Genomic DNA, 18,837 nt, shown 5'->3' with positions numbered 1-18,837 from the left:
TATATATATATATATATATATATATATATATATATATATATATATATGTATATATATATACATATATATATATATATATACATATATACACAGTGTCCCATGATAACGGTTCATATGTGTGCATATCTGCTGGGTCTGAGCCCTGTAGAGTCCTGGCCCAAGTTAAACCCCCCCAAACTCATAGAGAGGAAAAAGACACTGACCAGGACTTCCTTTCAGCCGACCCAGCTTCTATGTTTTTGAAGCATCAGAGCCTTAAGTGGTTACAAATGCATTCCAATGGTTTGTGACAAAGAGTGGATGCAGGAAGGAGAAGCTGCTGAGACCGCTCGCTGCTGCAAACTCAACCTGACTCCACTGCTGCTGCAACGAGCCCTCGAACGCTCGCTGCACTTGACATTTCCTGTGCATCCCAAACTGCAGCTGAAGAATGCGTAACACACCCCTTGGGAGCTTGTCAGACTCATTCACGTACCAGATTCACAGCACACTTGCTGGGCTGTGAATGCAGCCTCTGCTGCAGTTTCACGTCATTTAAAACGGGAATTTCAGGTGTGCAGATGATGTAAATACAGACTTATTTCCACCGTAACACATAAATGAAAATGAGTTGCAAATCTCAAAAAGCAACATTTTATGCAGAATAAACTATTTAAATGCTTAAAGTGAGAGAATTTATTATTTTATGATAAATATTGTCGTGAATTTGTCTTAAAAACGTGGCAGTTAGTTGAGCTAGCAGAAGGTCAACAGCACCTCATAGAGGCAGAGTTTCAACCATCTGCAAGAAATGCCATCCATGAACTGTAAAACTACAAAGACTTTGATTATTTCATCATGTGCAATAAATAAATTCAGTAAAACTGATTGTAAATCTGTGTTTTGAGCTGCGATAAGAGAAAATAGTACGAACTGGCGTTATTATGTCGCTATTTTTTACTTTAATTTAGCCTAAAAAAAGTCTAATTACTTTAAAAACCGTATTTGTTGAAGTTTTTACCATTTTTAAACTAACCATTCGGTTGCGGGCGAAGACGAGGGGACGAGGAAGACGCATCAGGCAGGACGATGTCTGTTGTTTCACGTTTTAAAAGATAAACATGGGGAAAACATGCCACACTGCGCTGCTTCTGGGTGTTTTACTCACACTAAAGGCAAGAAAAAGATGGATCTCATGAGATCCTACAGTGTGTGTGTGAACTATGGAACACACACACTGTTAGACTTCATGTATAAAAAACAAACTTAATCCTTGATATTTGTGTATAATTATGATAATTATTGTGGGCTTCCTATTGGTCGACTTGGTCGGCCGTCCCACCAAACATCTGGATCGAGGCGTTCAGCAGGTTTATCTGTTGTCACCGTTAATCCGAATCGGCTCGTTTGCATAATTTAACTTTGCATGTTTTACTGTTCACCTCTATGATCTAAGGAACAGCTGTGGACAGAAGTAGCACCTCGTTCTGGCTGATCTCCACGCCATTTTCCTCGTTTTCCAGCAGATTCTTTCATCGTCGCCGTTCTCACCGCCGTGCACTCGGGTTCGAACTGAAAAGGCTGAACGACGGACATCCGATGGAGCGTCGACCACAGATGCTGCAACGTGCCCAACAATAGCGACGTACGACAATAAACATCTAAAAATATCTAAAAACCGTGTTTTTACGGCTGAAGTAAATTTTATCCAACAAGTTGATCGTCGCTTCTAGTCGGAGTTTTACATGAAATCTGTGCACGGACTGAGGAAGACTTCCGGAAAACACGGAACAGACAAATGCAGGTTAAAGCGCCATCATGCAGAGAAGAAGCCCCATGTCAACATGTCATTTAAACACACACACACACACACACACACACTGTTTTGGACGGTTGAGGTAACAGCAGCAACTGTTCCAAACCTGAAAGTAGAAACTGGAACTAGAAGCTCTCAGAGAGCGCAGACCTCCACCAAAACGTCTTTTTTCTTTTTTTAAGCTAATGATTGTGGGTGTTATTTTTAGGCTAAAAGCTCTCGTGGTCAAAATGACCCCCGTCTCTCCGCAGTAAAGATTCCTGAAATAAAAATCCCTGGATCCGGGCGGTGATCCGATAATCCAACCACTCGTTCCTCGTTTCGTTCCTGAATCTTTCCTCATCATCGGGTTCTGAGTCATGTTGCTACCAGACAAACCAAAGCCGACACGGCTCATCCGGTCCTTCATCGCCGTCTACGGCGGTTCTACGGCGGTTCTACGGCGGTTCTACGGCGGTCTGAGGTGGAAAACTGTCCTGAGGTCAGACGGATGTCAGGCTGACGGTGCAGACTGAAGAGGAGAGGCTTGTTATCAGCTCCCAGCTGCATCTCTGATGGGATGACTGGGAGGCATGAGTGTAAGGCGCTGACAGCTGTCACATCTGGAACGGCTCCTTTAATGCTTAAAGGAACGTACGGGTTCTAGTAAACGTCTTTTCAGCCGATGGACTATCAGATGGACTATCTAGTCAGAACTGACCACTACATGTTGGTTCAGAGCTTCTGATACTGAGGGATCTTTGTATCCATGGTGCACACGTCCATCTCCGTGACGGACTCGCATGGAGACACGTTGGTTTGTCGTCTGGAGAAGCCAGGGATCGGTCTCTTCTTCCTGAGCGACAGAAGACCTTGCAGATTTCAGCAAGACGTTGCTAAAGCACAAAGTGAATCCACGCTGGACCAGTCCAGACCTTCCAGCAGGAGGAAACATCTGGAGCCGCATGGAGCAAGAATCCAGGAAGTAACACGAAGAGCAGCCAGAATCCTGCATCATATCGTAGGTGCGTGTGTGTGTGTGTGTGTGTGTGTGTGTGTGTGTGTGTGTGTGTGTGTTATGGTTTGCATGGCTGATGGTGATGATACACCTGCAGATTTATGGATGTTTCTTTGTTTGTTTATGATTTAAGTTCAGATTTGATGATATTTCATCCAGGCCTGACATGTAATGCTGGTCACCTTCCCAGAAAGGCTGAACTATAACTGAACTCCAGACCAGAATGGGGCGACATTCCTCCCTTTCCAGATGTTTACAGCTGGTAAAGGAAGAGCAGATGCTACACAATGCTAAACAACGACCTGGAACTTTGCTGCCATCTGAACCCATCAGAACGAGCTCATATTTCCCCAAAAAAACAGTAAAATCAAGAATTTTTCTATTTTTAATCTGGATAAAATATCACTTTATAACATTTGCAGCTCATTGATTTGTTTTATTTTTTATTTAAACCCAGAAGTTTTTATTAAATCTGATTTCAGGAACTTTCTCAGGAGAGAAAACACATCGACAGCTTGACTTTAGATGCCAGCGCAGTTTCGCTGCGTTCCTGCACTGCTTGCTAGTTAGTCTGCCGGTAAATCCTGCGACTTTCTGCGGCTGGTGGGGAGAGGTGGCTTCGCTCCATGAATAATACACATTTCACGTAACCGTGAACATACATAATGTAACAAACCTAAAAAATCCAACATAAATAAGCAGAAGTTTCTTCTCGCAGTTTACTTTTCTGTCTGTCTCCAGAAAGGAAAAGAACACGAAACATTTACGGGTCTGTAAATCTTCTCTAACTTTACCTGCGACATCTTGTGCACAACAAGCTAATGAAACTATCTTTGAAATTTTAAATAACCAAAATTTCATCATATTTCTCTTTTTTTAAAAAGTGACAAAAGCTCTGGGAAGTATAAGCGGAAAGGAAACTTTTCCACTGACAGGGAAAAGCTTTAAATCTGAAATAAAGTTGTGTTCTACCTTCCACCCACTCCGCTCGCCGAGAACTTTAGAGCTGTGGGCGTAGAAAGCGAGAAGGAGTTGTGCTGCATGGGTAATAAATTGATAATTGTCTATCGTGCTAAAAAGCAAGCAGATGAGACAAAAACAGAATAATTTAGCTCAACCATTTGTGTCTTTAGAGGATGAGAAGCCGTCCTGATTAATATTTCATGTGGGAGAATCGCATGAAGCAGACGGAAAGATGAGTTTGCAGCTCGTTCTGTCGCCATCGTCGGAGGAAAATCACGACATGATGCAGGAGTGAAGAAAGAAGGGAAACATGAAGCCAAAAGGAGGGAAAAGCCGATCTCAAGGCAAAGACGGGATGTTTCAGGTTGTTAATAAGCTGTTTGACGCCACGCTGAATAACAATAAGCAAACTGTGTGTGTGTGTGTGTGTGTGTGTGTGAACGACGTGCACTTTATCACTGACCTGAAAAGCTCTGTTAATGCTGGATCCACAGGCACTGGAGGGAAGCAGAGAGAGACAGAGAGCCGTTACTGGAGTCAGGCGTTTAGTTAGGAAACTGATGAATGACGTGAAAAAAATCACCAGGAAAACACTGAGAGTGCCTCGTCTTCGTGTTCTGCTTTCCTTCATGTTAAATCGACTTTATCGTATCAACAGACAGATTTTACTTTATTTTGTGTAAAATATTTGATGATGTTGTTGGAAAACTTTGTTTACACGTTGAGGCTTTTGTTTCTTTATTGTGATTATTTATTAGAGCTGTGTTGACGTGCTTTTGTCCCGATTCGATTCCATCCCAATTTGGGTGCCGATTCCATTTAAATTGGGATTGTTATAATTCTTCAATATTGCAGATTTTTGTAGATTAAAAAACAAACAAAAAAAATGTACAAACTTTTGTTTTTCTCGTCATTTTTCTTGATTTTAATCAGGAAAACCCAACAGAGTATCCAGATCATCATTCTGCTGCTATAACGCCAAAGAAAACAAGTAAAAAGATCAGTAAAAACAATAAAAACAACAAAAATTTCATAATGGATTTTTTTAATTAATTTGAAAAAAAAAAGATTTTTTTTTTAAACAAAAAAATAAACCAAAAAAAAAAAAAAAATCAATTTTCAAATTGTGAAGCAAAAAAATCCCGATTTTTTATTTGATTTTCTCACCAGTAGATTTTACTTTATTTTGTGTAAAATATTTGTGCATGTTGTTGGATAACTTTGTTTACATGTTGAGTCTTTTGTTTTTTATTGTGATTATTTATTAAAGCTGTGTCGACGGGCTTTTGTCCCGATTCGATTACATCCCGATTTTTGGGTCACAATTCAAATTAAATTGCGATTGTCATAATTCTTCAGTATTGCTGATTTTTGTAGATTAAGAACAAAAAAAAAAAAAATGTACAAACTTTTGTTTTTCTCGTCATTTTTCTTGATTTCAATCAGAAAAAAACAACAGAGTATCCAGATCATCATTCTGCTGCTATAACGCCCAAGAAAACAAGTAAAAAGATCAATAAAAACAATAAAAATGACAAAAATTTCATAATGGATTATTTTTATTTATTTATAATTAATTTATAATATTAAAACTTTTTTTTAACAAAAAAGAAAATCGATTTTCAAATTGTGAAACAAAAAATCCAGACTTTTGATTCGATTTTCTTGCCAGTAGATTTTACTTTTTTGTTTTGTGTAAAATATTTAATAATAATAGATGACTTGTTTGAGGGAGATCATTTAAAATCCTTTAGTCAGATTCAGGAGAAATATGGTTTGATTTCTTCTGATTTTTATAGATTTCTGCAGTTGAGGAGTTATTTGATATCACACAAAGAATGGTCACTACTTCAAACACAAGCCACTGACTTGGAAAGGTTTTTCATAAGGAACATAAAAGAACATAAATGTGACAAGGTTGTGTCGAATCTTTACAAATGCCTACATCTGAATATACCGGGGAGTACTCTTCAGGTAAGGGAGAAGTGGGAACTAGAAATGAATGTTGTGATTGAAGACCAAGAATGGGAAAAATTATGTGAAAATGGGCACAAACTGACTAGCAGTCCAACATGGAAAGAGTTTATTTGGAAAGTGAACATTAGATATTTTAAAACCCCATTTATTATCTCTAAGTTTGACAAAACTAAAACAAATTTATGCTGGAGAAATTGTGAGCAAATTGGAGATCACACACATTTTTTAGGATTGTCCGAAACTGAAGTCATTCTTGGAGGGAATTAGGGGAGAACTTTCCAAAATACTACATACTCACATTTGACCCTGTGATTTTTTTATCTTTGGGGTGCTTCCTGTTCATTTTTTAAATAAGGATAAAGAATATCTTTTGAAAATTCTTGTCTTGGTAGCAAAACAAATGATAACTTTATCCTGGTATAAACCACTTCCCCCAACTATAAATCAGTGGAAGGAAAGAATTCTGAGGGTCTATACAATGGAAAAAATAACAGCAAACCTAAACCTTACCACTGATTTGTTTAAGAAGAGGTGGAATCCTGCGACAATTTATTTGAATTTGACATCGTGGCATTTGAGTCTGTTGTTGGGGGGGGTATTATTTGTATTTTTCTGTACTCACTACAATAATTATAGGCAGATAGGGGGAAAAAAAAGAAAATTAGACATTTCCTTCCTTTTAACAGTACACGGATTTGAGATACCAGCTTGCCAAGACGTTCTGTTTGTTTATTTATTTAGTTTACTATTATATTTTGTTTGTTTTGCTTGCTAAAACAATATGTAGCTTTCTACATTAAGAATATGTAAAGATTGTATATATTGTAAAGCTTGAAATATTATAAAACTTTGTTAAAAAAAATAAAAAATAATGCTGTTGGATAATTTTGTTTACATGCTGAGAATTTTGTTTTTATCGTGATTATTTATGTTGTGTTAACTCTTTAATATGTATTACGTCACTTTACGTCACTTTCTAACCATAAAACTCCGGACATGTTCGACGACATAGTGACATCTATCATGTATATTTACATCCAGGACTTTTTTCTAAATGTCGCTGGTTCCATTTGCGTTTTCATTGCCATATTTAGTTTTTGCGTAATTTTAGGTGTCATGGAAACGCAGCTAAAGTTTCCCGCCTTTTCTATGTATGTATCCTCCTGCCATAGTTTAACTACATGTTCCTGTTGCTAACATGATCTCATCACACGCTTTTTACACCCATCACTTCGCCTTCCAGGTTGGACCACTTTGTCTCCAGAACTGCACAAGGTGTTTTGAAACATTGCTGAGATTTTTCTCCACATTGGCATGAAGCAGCGTTGTGACATGGTGGTTTCCATCAGAAGATGCTACACTGTGCTAGGAAAGGGATGGACATGGTCATGGAAGAGAACCCGTTGTCCAGAAACCTCAGTGAGTGATTAAAGCTTCTTGTTGGGAGGTGTTTCATGAAGTCTGGTTGTTTTAGAAGTTTGAATGATTTGCTCTGTAAACGTTGGTTTCTGCTGCTGCTGGATATAAAAACACTGACGGCAGTAGTGACTGTAGTGTGACTGCGCGGGACATGTGCAGCATCATGTGCACGTTTATGTCGGTGGGAGTGAAGGTCACCCTGAATGGCTGTGTGTGTGTGTGTGTGTGTGTGTGTGTGTGTGTGTGTGTGTGTGTGTGTGTGTGTGTGTGCAGATACCTTTGGAGCGTGTGCGATGGCGCTTATCGTCTGCATCCACCTCCATCTGCAGAAAAGCCACAAACAAGCTGTTAAACACACAGCAGACAGCGAGGCAAAATTATCTGTAATTTGGAGGCATGTTCTCTCGGGTCCGCAGCACTTTGTCCCGGTTGTCAGACGTCTTCGCTCGCGCCGGATCTGACGGCGGGTTCACGGAGATGACTGATGGCCAGCATTTGGGATGCAAAGACGCAGAAACATGGACTCTGACATGGATAAGCTCTTCACTGATGAATTTACATGCACACACACGGCCGAAATGTCTCTGGTTCCAACATTTACAAACAAAAAGCATCGGCGTTTCCCGTTAAAGTCGATGAATTATTCCCAAAAGTCACAGTGGTGCGATTATCAACATTTTGTCCATAAGTTAGAACCAAACCTCCGGGACCTGTGGTCTGTCACCAAACTGCCTGACTGGTAGGAGAATGAAGATGTTTATCTTTCAAGATTTGCGGCTTTAAAGATTTTAACTGTGACTGTGAGATGCTGACAGCTTGGCTGTAATTTAATGTTCGTACCACTAGATGTCACTGCTTCATGTGCAACCATGGACTGTATATAAAAAGATGGGCGGAGCCTCCGTGACGTCACCCGTAGGTTTCTAAAGAGGTGAATTGAAGCTTGGTGGGCGGTTCCTACCATCACCATCTTGGCAGGGGCATGCATGTCGTCTCACCTGGAAAATACAAATATGGGCAAAGAGGTGGAGCTGAGAGGGGGGCTGTGAGCGTCATGGTGGATGATTGACATCTCGTGAACTCCGAGCTGCCTGTAGCTAAGAGCTAACTGAGCTAACCCGGAGATAACAGGAGCTAACCAGCTAACGGAGGTAAGCAGGCTAAAGCTAAGTCACGTTGTTAACCGGCTAAAAACCACGGTTGTTCTACGTTCTTCTGACTTGAAGCGGGAGATCAGATACCTGTCAATCAAAAGGACACGCCCCTAAATATGCCGAATTTCGAGATTAAATTACTTTTAAACGGGCGAGTTAGAAAAAAATTCACTCCCCCCACAGTTGTCATGAAGGTAAACCTGACCTGTTAAACCTAAAATAGATTTTTGTACCAGGCTGTAAACATGTTTATTTCTACTGTAAACATGTTTATTTCTGCTGTAAACATGTTTATTTCTTCTGTAAACATGTTTATTTCTGCTGTAAACATGTTTATTTCTTCTGTAAACATGTTTATTTCTGCTGTAAACATGTTTATTTCTTCTGTAAACATGTTTATTTCTGCCATGAACTTGCTCTGTTTTGCAGCCCCTAGTGGATGAAGGGGGACCTGCAATTTTATGCACTTCTGCATAGGCTTCACTTTTAACCGCCCGAGGTTGCCGCTTGTCCTCGTCCTGATAGTAGTCTATACATTCTGTAATCATGAAAAATAAGAAATATAGTTAGACCTCTCAGTTTACTGTAAATCTGTAAAAACTGACCAATCCAAAGTGAAGTTGTTCTTCTCCCGGCTCCCCTCCTCCCCCTCCAGCAGTGCATACCTGATAGCCACACCCTGCATATAAACAGCGTGTTAGGATGAAAATACAAAGTAGTGAAGAAGAAACTCGGAAGGCAAACATGGCTGAGAAAATGCAGGCTAGCGTCTTGCATTACCTACCCCAGCCTTAAACCTCTGCTAGATCGCTTATATGGTCATCAGCGTCCCGGGAACGGCAGTAATGGCCATGTGACCCTCCAGCTGGTCTACAGAGGTTTTCCAGCGTTTCTATCCGTCCAGGATACAACATGTAGTGTTTATTCAGAGACTCTAGATGGTAAATCCACCATTATTTATCACATCTTCATCACCATCACTACCATGTTGCTAAGAGACCTCTATTTTCACCTGGACATGATGATGAAGACACTTCCTGTCAGACTTTCCACCAATCAGAGAGCTTAAACTGACGGTAACGTCCAATCAGGAGCAGCCAAAGACCAACAAGTGATGAGAAAAGCAGGAAAATAATGATCCTCTATGGCTGGAATAAAGCCAAGAAGACGTTTGGGATGCAGCTGAGGTGGAGGTGCTGCAGTGAGGATAGCAGGTAGATAGTAGCAGGAAGAAGTGTGGAAACATGGAACAGTGTGTGTGTTTGTTTTAATGCCAATATTTTTCCTCCTGGAAGCCGAGTCGGTTTCTGTTCTGTCGTATTTTCATGCAGGAGTTTGAGCTGTTGCCATCTGCAGTGAACAAATGTGGTTGTTTTGGATGAAAGTTAGAGAAATGCAGCTAAATAACTAGTTAACTTGTTCCTCCTGATGCAGAACGATTCGTTCACACAGTAAACCTAGCGAAGATCTCAGGCAGCGGCGTCCTCTCAGAAAGGTGAGGTTTAACTGAGTCAGGCGGCACCTCACAGCTGATGGATGTTAGTCAGCAGCTTCTCATCTCTTACACATGCTTTAACAGATTTACATCAACATTTTTAGCACCTCGCACAGATGAACGGAAACAGCCATGCCACTACCATCTCACACAAGATCTGCTGGAAACTTGTTCCGCTAACTGCGTTAACAGAATCTCACCGGATTTATTTAGTTTACTAGAATTATTTTATCTGCTTTGTGATTCTGATACTTTCAGAAATAAATGAAAGGAATTTCTACAGAATCAGGAACATGATTTGTTCGGTTTTTATAAAAAAAAAAAGAGAGAAAATTAGTGGATTTTTGTAGTTAAAATGGTTTCTATAATAATAAAATGATAAATAACTTCAGTGGATTCTTTTTCATCTCCACAGGAAACAGTTTTAACTCATAAATGTTTGTCATTCGTGCAGAAATGTTTTGCTCCTGAAACAGAAGAGCAGAAGGCTCATTTCTTCATTTTCCACCCTTTTCCGGCTCTTTCTGTGTCAGCGTGATGCTGCCTTCCACCTGCCTTTCATGCATGTCAGACCTGCATGTCCCCAGAGAAGCTGGTTTTATCCCCTCAACAACATATCATAAATTGTGGAGGAGCCTGAACACCCCTGAACGTCGCTCTGTTATTTCCAGACGCCTCTAAATATTCATGCTGGCTGGGTTTGGACGATGACGGGGGCCATGTTTGGATGTCTCGTTTTATTAAACATGATTTATTAACACCATACTTACTTTACTGTAGAGCCCCTCAGCTCTAATGGTGTGTTTCTTTATGAATGCCCATAAATGTTTCAACAGGAGAAAAATAAAATGATGAAAAGCGAGGATACCTTGTAAATCTCCCGGCGTAGTACGGAGGATGCTACACTATTTTGACCACGTTGGTGTGTGTGTGTGCGTGTGGAGCAAAAGCTAAATTATCTTTTAGTTCACTACATGTGAGGCAACCCGGCTTTCTGGATGGAAAGAAGCCGTTCCACAGCAAAGAGACGAGGATTCTGTTGGAAGGAACAGGACCGAAGGTCACGTCGACACAAATGAATTTGTTTCGTTATGAAGATTTTCTTTCAGCTTTTTATCTCGTTTTTATCTGGAAGAAAAAATGGCGATGAAATTAAATATGTTTGGTTTTTTATGAAGAAGCTGCCGAGATAAACATTCTCGTTGGTGTTTGTGTCTCTTCTCTGAGCTCTCTCCAGCCGGTAAAAGTCTCTTGTCTTTTCTGTTATTGTGTCCGATAACGTAACTTTCTGTGGTTCAGGTCAACAACTGAGTTGATATCCAGTTGCTAGCGTGTGACGTGGTGCAAAACTCCGCTGGAGTGAAGCTCTGGGTTGGAAATAAAAGTGTAAAATGTAGTTTTTCAGCCTCAAAACGCTGCGAAGCAACAAAAATGTCAACCCGCCATCGAAACGAGTCGGAAGCTCAGAATTTTCAGGTTGGAAAGTTACGTAAAGCTGCTTTAAAAGGTTTTTACATCATTCGAAGGAGGGGGAACGTAAAGTTTGGGATTTATGGCTGCATTTAGAGTAAAACAGAAAGTAAAGCAGGGTGTGTGTCCAGATGCGGCTACGTTAATAATGCTAACAATCACTTTAAAGCATGTTTCTAAAAAATGCAGAAAAAAAGAAACACCAGTAAAACAATCTGAGAAATTCACCACATGCAACAGAAATTTGGAGGAAGACGAACAAAAACTAAATGATAAAGTTAAAGAGATGATTTATACAGGTAACTTTAACGGTAACTCATCAGACACTAAATACCAAAGGTTGAAACTTTCAGGAGGATTTAAAGGTATGAGAGACGCTGGAGGTCAGAGGTCAGAGCTCCATGAGGTGGAGGTGATCTGGGGCCAGTTAGAGGAACTCCATCTGAGGATGTCCGAGGTTGGAGGAACCATCCCAGGTCAGCCAGCCTCAGCTGGACGTCGGCGACATTTAAAGCTTTGAAGGTCAGCGGGAAGATCTAACATGAAGTCAAGGCGGGGACGATGTGCTCGTAGCTTTCCGAGCCTGTAACGAGTCTTTCTGCAGGATTTGGAGCTCGAGTGCAACGATCTACAGCAGTCCAGGTGAGAACAGACGCGAGTATGACCAGCTGCTTGTAGGTCAGACAGAACACACCTGGTTTTAGCCTCAACATCAAAAGCAATCAGAGCAACTCGGCTAAAACGTCACGAAAACTCGACTCAACATGAACACGACACATTTCTTCATGCAGCAGCAGCAGCAGCAGCAGCAGCATCTTCCTAAACTCGCCTGGATGCGAGCGGTGCGAAGGGAAACACCAGACTTTTCACCGCTGCGGTTTTCCTGAAGACGTGATGCAACATCTGGGTTTGGCGCTTCTCGTGTTCACGCGACGCCTCGGGTCAGAATGGATTAAAACGAAACGAAAGAGATGTGGAAATACAAGAGAAAAGCCAGCGCCGGCTTGCAGAATATTTCCCTTGTTACAAGAAAACTACCTGCTGTTTGCTGACGTGCACACGCGTACAGGTGCGTGCACGCCGAGGGAGCCTATCTGAAGCTGTCAGAGTCCTGATTTCGGGCGAGGCCTGAACACGGCGTCGACATCAAGTAAATCCAGCGGTGGGAGAAAACAACAGAAGCAATAACAGCAGGAAAGTCTTGTTGCATCAACAACCCCCCCCTGAAAGGAAGCGTGCACGTCTCTGCGGCTCGCCGTATGTCGGAGGAGGCTTCAGATTTTGTCTGGCGTTCTCAGATCCCCAGGGAAAATGTCACGGCTGTAATGAAGGTTAGCATGCTTATTGAGGATTAGGAGGAGACCCTCTCCGTCCCGTCTGGGTCTCATTTAGACCTCGGATCAACGGCGTCATGCGTCCAAATGAACAACCGGAGTCGTGTTGATCCCAGCTCCACGAGCCGACGAGTTTAAGAAGCACCGAGACAAAGATCTGGTTCAATCAGAGAAAAACTGAAGAAAAATTATATTTAAAAAAAAGAGTAAATAAAAGATATTTAAAAAAGACAGTTTTTCCGTGCGACGCTGCAGGATGTGAATATTTAGGAAGCTTCATCGAAGCCGGAGGTGTTGGAATAATTCAGTTTCATTTCACACATGACCTCCACTAGAAACCGGAACCAGCGCCAACGACTAATTACACAGAAATCCTGATTTAACCTCACAGTCAGACTTGCCTCCAAATCTCTACACTGGAAGAGCTTCAAATATTTCTGCAATTTGCATCCATATAAAATAATCCATGCAGCCTATGTATTCCAGGGATTATTCTCTCTCAGCTCGTGGATCGGATGGCTGCATGAAATGAAGGAAGATGGTCTAAACGTTCAGATTTTAGGATGAATTCTCATAAAATACACACATCACGTGAACAGAAGGTATAAAAACAGTTGGGACGCCGCGTAAAATGTAAATAAAACAGAATTTAATGAGCTTTAAATCTGATCAAGCCTGATTTTATTCCCAGATAAACATCAGATCAGATAAGAAAACTGAGATGTTTGATCATTTCATGGGAAAAATGAGCCGATGCAAGAATAAAATCAGGAAGATTTAAAAGAAAAAAAACAAAATCAGGAAGAACAAATAAAAAAGAATAAAATCAGGTTACAGGCAACAGGTCAGTAACATGACTGCTTATAAAAGGAGCATTTCAGAGAGGCAGAGTCTCTCAGATGGGAAGATGGACACGGTGCGGAACAACAGTTCCTGGACTTTGAAAATCCCGCCGTCTGCAGTGTATAATACGCCTAAAGCTCCATCATATGTGAAGAGGATCCAGAAACACGCCGTCTTCTCTGGACCAAAGCTCATTTAAACTGTTCTGAGTGGAAACCTGGATGAAGATGTGGAATAGTTTGTGGACAGCATGGACGGCGTGTCCTGCAGACTAAAGAGGAGAGGGAGCATCCAGCTTGTTATCAGCCTGCATCTCTGATGGGATGGGGGTGCATTAGTTACATTTTCTCTTCTGGAAATTAAATCTGACTTGATGAGATTCTGTTATGAACATTTTCCCAGCGTTTTGGGTGAATCTGGGTTCTGTCATGAGCTTGTAATTCAGCTCACATGCAGGAACGTGTTTATATTGATCAGAGTCTGCATTGATAGGAAACAAGGCTTGGAATGAAAGTATCTGTGCTGTCTGCATGGTTCTGGATGCAGGGATGCAGCCAGGTGGGTTTTCTGCTGTTTCACTGCGTGTTGGAGGGACCGAAGCGTGATAAGCAGCGCTGTGATTATTGTAATGTGCACGGCGGAAGCATCTTTGTGTGAATATGTGTGTTTATCGTTTTAGTGGCGGTGACGGGGCGGAGGTGGGGGGTGCTCAGACATCTGTCACAACAATTCACGTCGTTATCGGTTTCCCTTTGTTTTCACCTTGAAGTTTGGGGAGAATGTGCTTCAGGCATGTGGCGCCCAACTCCACCCTCCACCACACACACACACACACACACACACACACACACACACACACACACACGCTCACATTGGTATTCTGTACAGTGCAGCTGCAGGGAGCCACCAAAACTGCTCCGGCATTATCGAATTTCACTGCAAATAGGTATTTACGCCATGCATCATGTAGTGACAGCAAACATGTGTGCCAAACCGATGCTAAGTGCATCTGAATTAGTGTGAAGGGCTGTGGCGATAGCATCTGAATGGGCGCTGAGCGGGAGAAGAGACGCAGTCAGAGTGAGAGTGATGGAGGCAGACAGGCTAAAATCTGGGAGTGATTCCTAACTGGGATGGAAAACGGCTCTGGTGGGTGACAGCAGCTGTGCAGGGCTGAAAAAAAGGGCTGGAGTGAGAAAAAAGCTGCGATTTGAACACAATAAGAGGATTTATGAGCCAGTGTGGCGATGACAAGGAGCTGCTACAGACACACAGCTGAAGGAAAACGTGGACATTCGTGATGCTAAAACCTCTTTTACAGATTTATTTCCCGTCATTCTGGAAGTTTCCCGACATGAACCGAGCAGAAGGAGCTAGAAGTAGCGCTGCATGATCACGTAACGGTGATTTCACTGCAAAAACTGAAATCTTAAGATTAAAAATCTGATATTGAGTACACATATGCTTATCTTTTAAAGGTAAGATAATTTTTAGTTTTTATGCCAGAGAATTCCTCTTGTTTTAAGAGTATTTTTACTTGTTTTTTGGAAGTCTTGACAAGCCAAATTTTCTTGTTCTGTTGGCAGATAATTTACCTTTTTTTAAGCAACATTTACCTAATTTTCTATATTTTTTTCTTGTTTTTAAGGCTGAGTTTTTGCAGTGTTCCGCACATGACAACGTCATGTCAAGGTGGGATGAGGACACGCCTCTAAGTTCGCGCTGTCTCTGACTCTGTGCAATATTTTCTCCCTAAAGTCTGTTTTTATCCTCTGCTAACAGTCTGAAAGGAACAGTTTTAGATTTGTTTCTACATATAAGCTGGTCGGGAAGCGCCATGACAGCCAAACTGAAACTACAGGCACCAGCAAGGGACAAACAGCACCAAGGCAGCGTGACCGGAGCATCCAGAGAACAACACTGAGCTAGCCTTCCCCAGGTGGAAGAAGCTCAAGAAGAAGTCACAACTTTCTCCTCCACAAGGCTGCTTGAAATGAAAGCAGTTAGCATGAAGCTAACCGTTTTCATTGGCTACGGTTAGATGGTGTTTTTTAATTCCGAATTAAAATAATTCGGGATTAATTTAATTCCCCTACGAGTTACATGAAGATAATAACTCCGAATGAAGGTTTACATGAAACACGTCTTCACCTAATTCCTCTTCAGAGCGGCGGGTTGGGAAGGGTTCTGATTGGACAGAGGGTGCACGTCACGTATGATGTATACCGGAAATAAACAAAGTCGCTCCCTGCTTCTCGTCTTTTCAGTCGTAACTACATAATAAGTTCCAGTTTCGCCGCTATTTTTATTCTAAACGTGAAATAGCAGCTCAACATGAGAGTACTACTTCACTTTCTGCAGCAACTGAGAAGGAGAAGAAAGATAGACCACCGAACACGGGAGGTAAAACAAGGCGCGTCATCGGGACAGGACGAGGTAACGAGCATGCTCAGAACGACCGGAATTAACTTAGAGCGGAATGAAGGTTTACATGACAGAGGAGTTAAATAGTTCGGGATTAAAATGCGAATAAACCAGACACTTACATCGGAATTAAGTTTAATTCTGAATAAAAGTTAGCATTAGGAATTAAACGTTTACATGGTCGGTTTTAATCAGTTTAGAGCGGAATTCATTTTTATTCTGAATTAAACAAGAATTAAAGCTTCCATGTAAACGCACGGATTGTGTTTTGTTACTGTCGTTCGTTAGTGTAGTTAGCCTGACAGTAAATCCTGCTAAAATCCACCCGTTTGGTCAGAAGTGAATGTTGAAAAGGTTTCAGTAGCTTTTGAAGTAAACTGCAGCTTTTTGTCCCAGAAAATACATCTTATGAAGCCGTTTCACCGGCTTCTAGTCCAGCTTTACCGGCTCTGAAAGCTGGTGTTTACCTCGCCTGGAAACATCGGGGACGTCGGACGTTGCTGCTAATTTCTGCAGGGTGGATTTAGCTTCGCCATAATCAACCACTGACTGGTTTCTTCTGCCTGGTATGTTTCATGGTTTAAGAAACAAGATGGTGGAGCATCCCCAGTGTCAGATGAAGTTAATTCAATTCAATTCAACTTTATTTTTATCGCACCACTTCACAACAATGTTGTCCCAGGACACTTTACATCCACATCATTTCAAGCCAGTTCATACATATCCTATAAGAGAAACCAACTGATTGCATCGAGTCATGACTTGGATCCAATCCCCCATCTTGAGCTGCATGAGGCGACAGTGGGAAGGAAAAAACTCCCCTTTAACAGGAAGAAAACCTCCGGCAGAACCCGGCTCAGGGAGGGCAGCCATCTGCCTCGACTGGTTGGGGTGGAGAGGACAGGAAAGACAGATCAACATGTACAACTGCACTTATTCAGGAATAAGTCAATTCTGCCTTAAATCTAAGCACCCGAATAAAAACTTTGATTTGAATCCTTTAAATTTCCTTATTTTAGTGTTCTCTCTGAAAACACCCCCCAGCAGGGCTGTTTCAGCTCGCCAGTTTGGGGCCAGTTTGACAGGAATGTGAAAACAGGAAGTTCTACCTGAAATGTTTTGGGCTTCAGGCAGCTCTTTGGTCCGGACCTCTTCTTCCACCGCGACGTTATGACGTTCAGCTGGAGAGGAACGGCTCACCACGTCTCCTCCGAGCTCATTTTCTACACAGACGGAGGAAGAAGCCGGAAAACATGCATCATTAAAACCATTTCCAGAAGAATCTCGTTCACACGCAGCCATGACAGCATCCGAGGTTCCCTCCTCTGCTTTCACTCCAGGCTCATGAATAGTCATGTGGCATAAGCTATGCGGCGCACACCAAAGCGAACACTGATTTCCGCCATAACGACGGCCGCGTGTCGTGTGCGATCGGCTTGGCAACATGGGGTAATTAGCTAGATCTATCATCTGCTGCAGGAAGTGGGGACAAATATAGCTAATGATCCATGCCTGCCTCCATGATTTCTCTCCTCAGCTCTCCATCCTTCGCTGAGCAAAGAGGAGGGAGAGTGCAAGGAGGTGGGAAAGGACTGAGGAAGGGGGTCGATGCCACTGTCAGAAAAAAAAAACAAAAAAAACGAATGTGCAAAAACGATAAAGACAGAAGAGATGGAAGTGTGAGTGCACTCGTGCACTAAACACTGCCTGCTTCTCCTCATCAGCTGCTGCTAATTGAGAAAAAGCATGGCAGAGAACAGATGAGGTGTTGATGGTGGATAGGGACCATCGGGAAGCAGGAGGGGCCCCCACAGAGAGCCCACCAGACGGCCCATAGCGGGCGCACACGCCAGTCCTTCTCGTCCAATCTCATCGCAGCTCAAATCAAAACAAAAGCTGGTCCCTCAGGACCAACAGCCGCAGCCTGAGCTCAAGTCCTGTGTTATGTAAAAGTAAGAGTTGCGTCCACGTCCACGTGCACACGCCTTACTTCCAACCAGTAGGGGGTCTTTTCCAACATTCATCACACACACGTCTCTGTTTTCCACGTTTTTGTAAAGTCTCTTTGTAGTGTGTATAATCAGCGTGGAAGGCGTGTGAGTGGGTTGAAAGGGGACAGCGCAAACAGTTTTAAAAATGGCTATTAACAGGAAACCCTAATGTGAAACGATGGGACACTCCAGCTAAATTTTCATTTCACGACTGCAGCCCCGCTGTCTTTTGTTTCATGAAAAATGCATCAAAGGCGGGTTTGGATTTGATTACAGCTGTTGGTGCCCCCGAAAGCATTTTCACGAAGAAAAAAAAAACATGGAACAATAAAGCAAAGTCAAAGTGAATCTGGTAAGTGGTAGGTGCTACACTGTGTATGAAAATCTTTAGTTTAAAACTGAAAGAATACCTTAAAGGGGGAAACACTCCTGTTTACTTAACTGTATCTGACAGTTTTTCATTTCAAGCTCTTTACTTTTACAGATCCAAGATTTCCAAGTTTAGTTCCGTCCATTTTTACCACCTGAAGTCAAACTGATGTTTATTAGATGGTTGTGAAATATGAAGGTAAAAGTTCAGGTTTTATTCTGGTTGTTTTGTATAAAATGCTGCCAGAAAACTGAAACAAAAACACGTTTATACCGATAGAAACTGGGATGTGTTTCATGACCTCTGGAACCCTGCAATGGAATAAGTAGGTACAGACCACGGATGGATGGATGGGTGGATGTATGTATGGATGGATGGATAATGGATGGATAGATAATGGATGGATGGATGGATGGATAGATGGACAAATGGATGGATGGATGTATATATGGATGGATGTATATTTGGACGGATGTATATGTGGATGGATGTATATGTGGATGGATGGATGGATAAATGGATGTATATATGGATGGATGTATATTTGGATGGATGGATATGTGGATGGATGGATGGATGGATAAATGGATGTATATATGGATGGA

At 41.8% G+C, this 18,837-nt stretch overlaps 1 protein-coding gene across 1 annotated transcript in view; it reads right to left on the bottom strand.

Moving 5' to 3' along the window:
• Positions 1–7,474, bottom strand: part of LOC306772579 (myelin transcription factor 1-like protein) — a gene marked incomplete at both ends in the record, with an annotated part of 98,737 nt that extends 91,263 nt beyond the window's left edge. The window contains 2 exons of the mRNA XM_079262123.1: positions 4,219–4,252; positions 7,429–7,474. Of these exons, the coding sequence (XP_079118249.1) occupies positions 4,219–4,252; positions 7,429–7,474 (80 nt within the window). The remainder of the gene's footprint in view (positions 1–4,218; positions 4,253–7,428) is intronic.
• Positions 7,475–18,837: the final 11,363 nt, after the last annotated feature.

This window comes from Telmatherina bonti (assembly GCF_933228915.1).
Source record: "Telmatherina bonti genome assembly, chromosome: 22".
Taxonomy (NCBI): domain Eukaryota; kingdom Metazoa; phylum Chordata; class Actinopteri; order Atheriniformes; family Telmatherinidae; genus Telmatherina; species Telmatherina bonti.
Note: the sequence above shows the minus strand (reverse complement) of the source record. Positions and strands in the feature narration are given on the sequence as shown.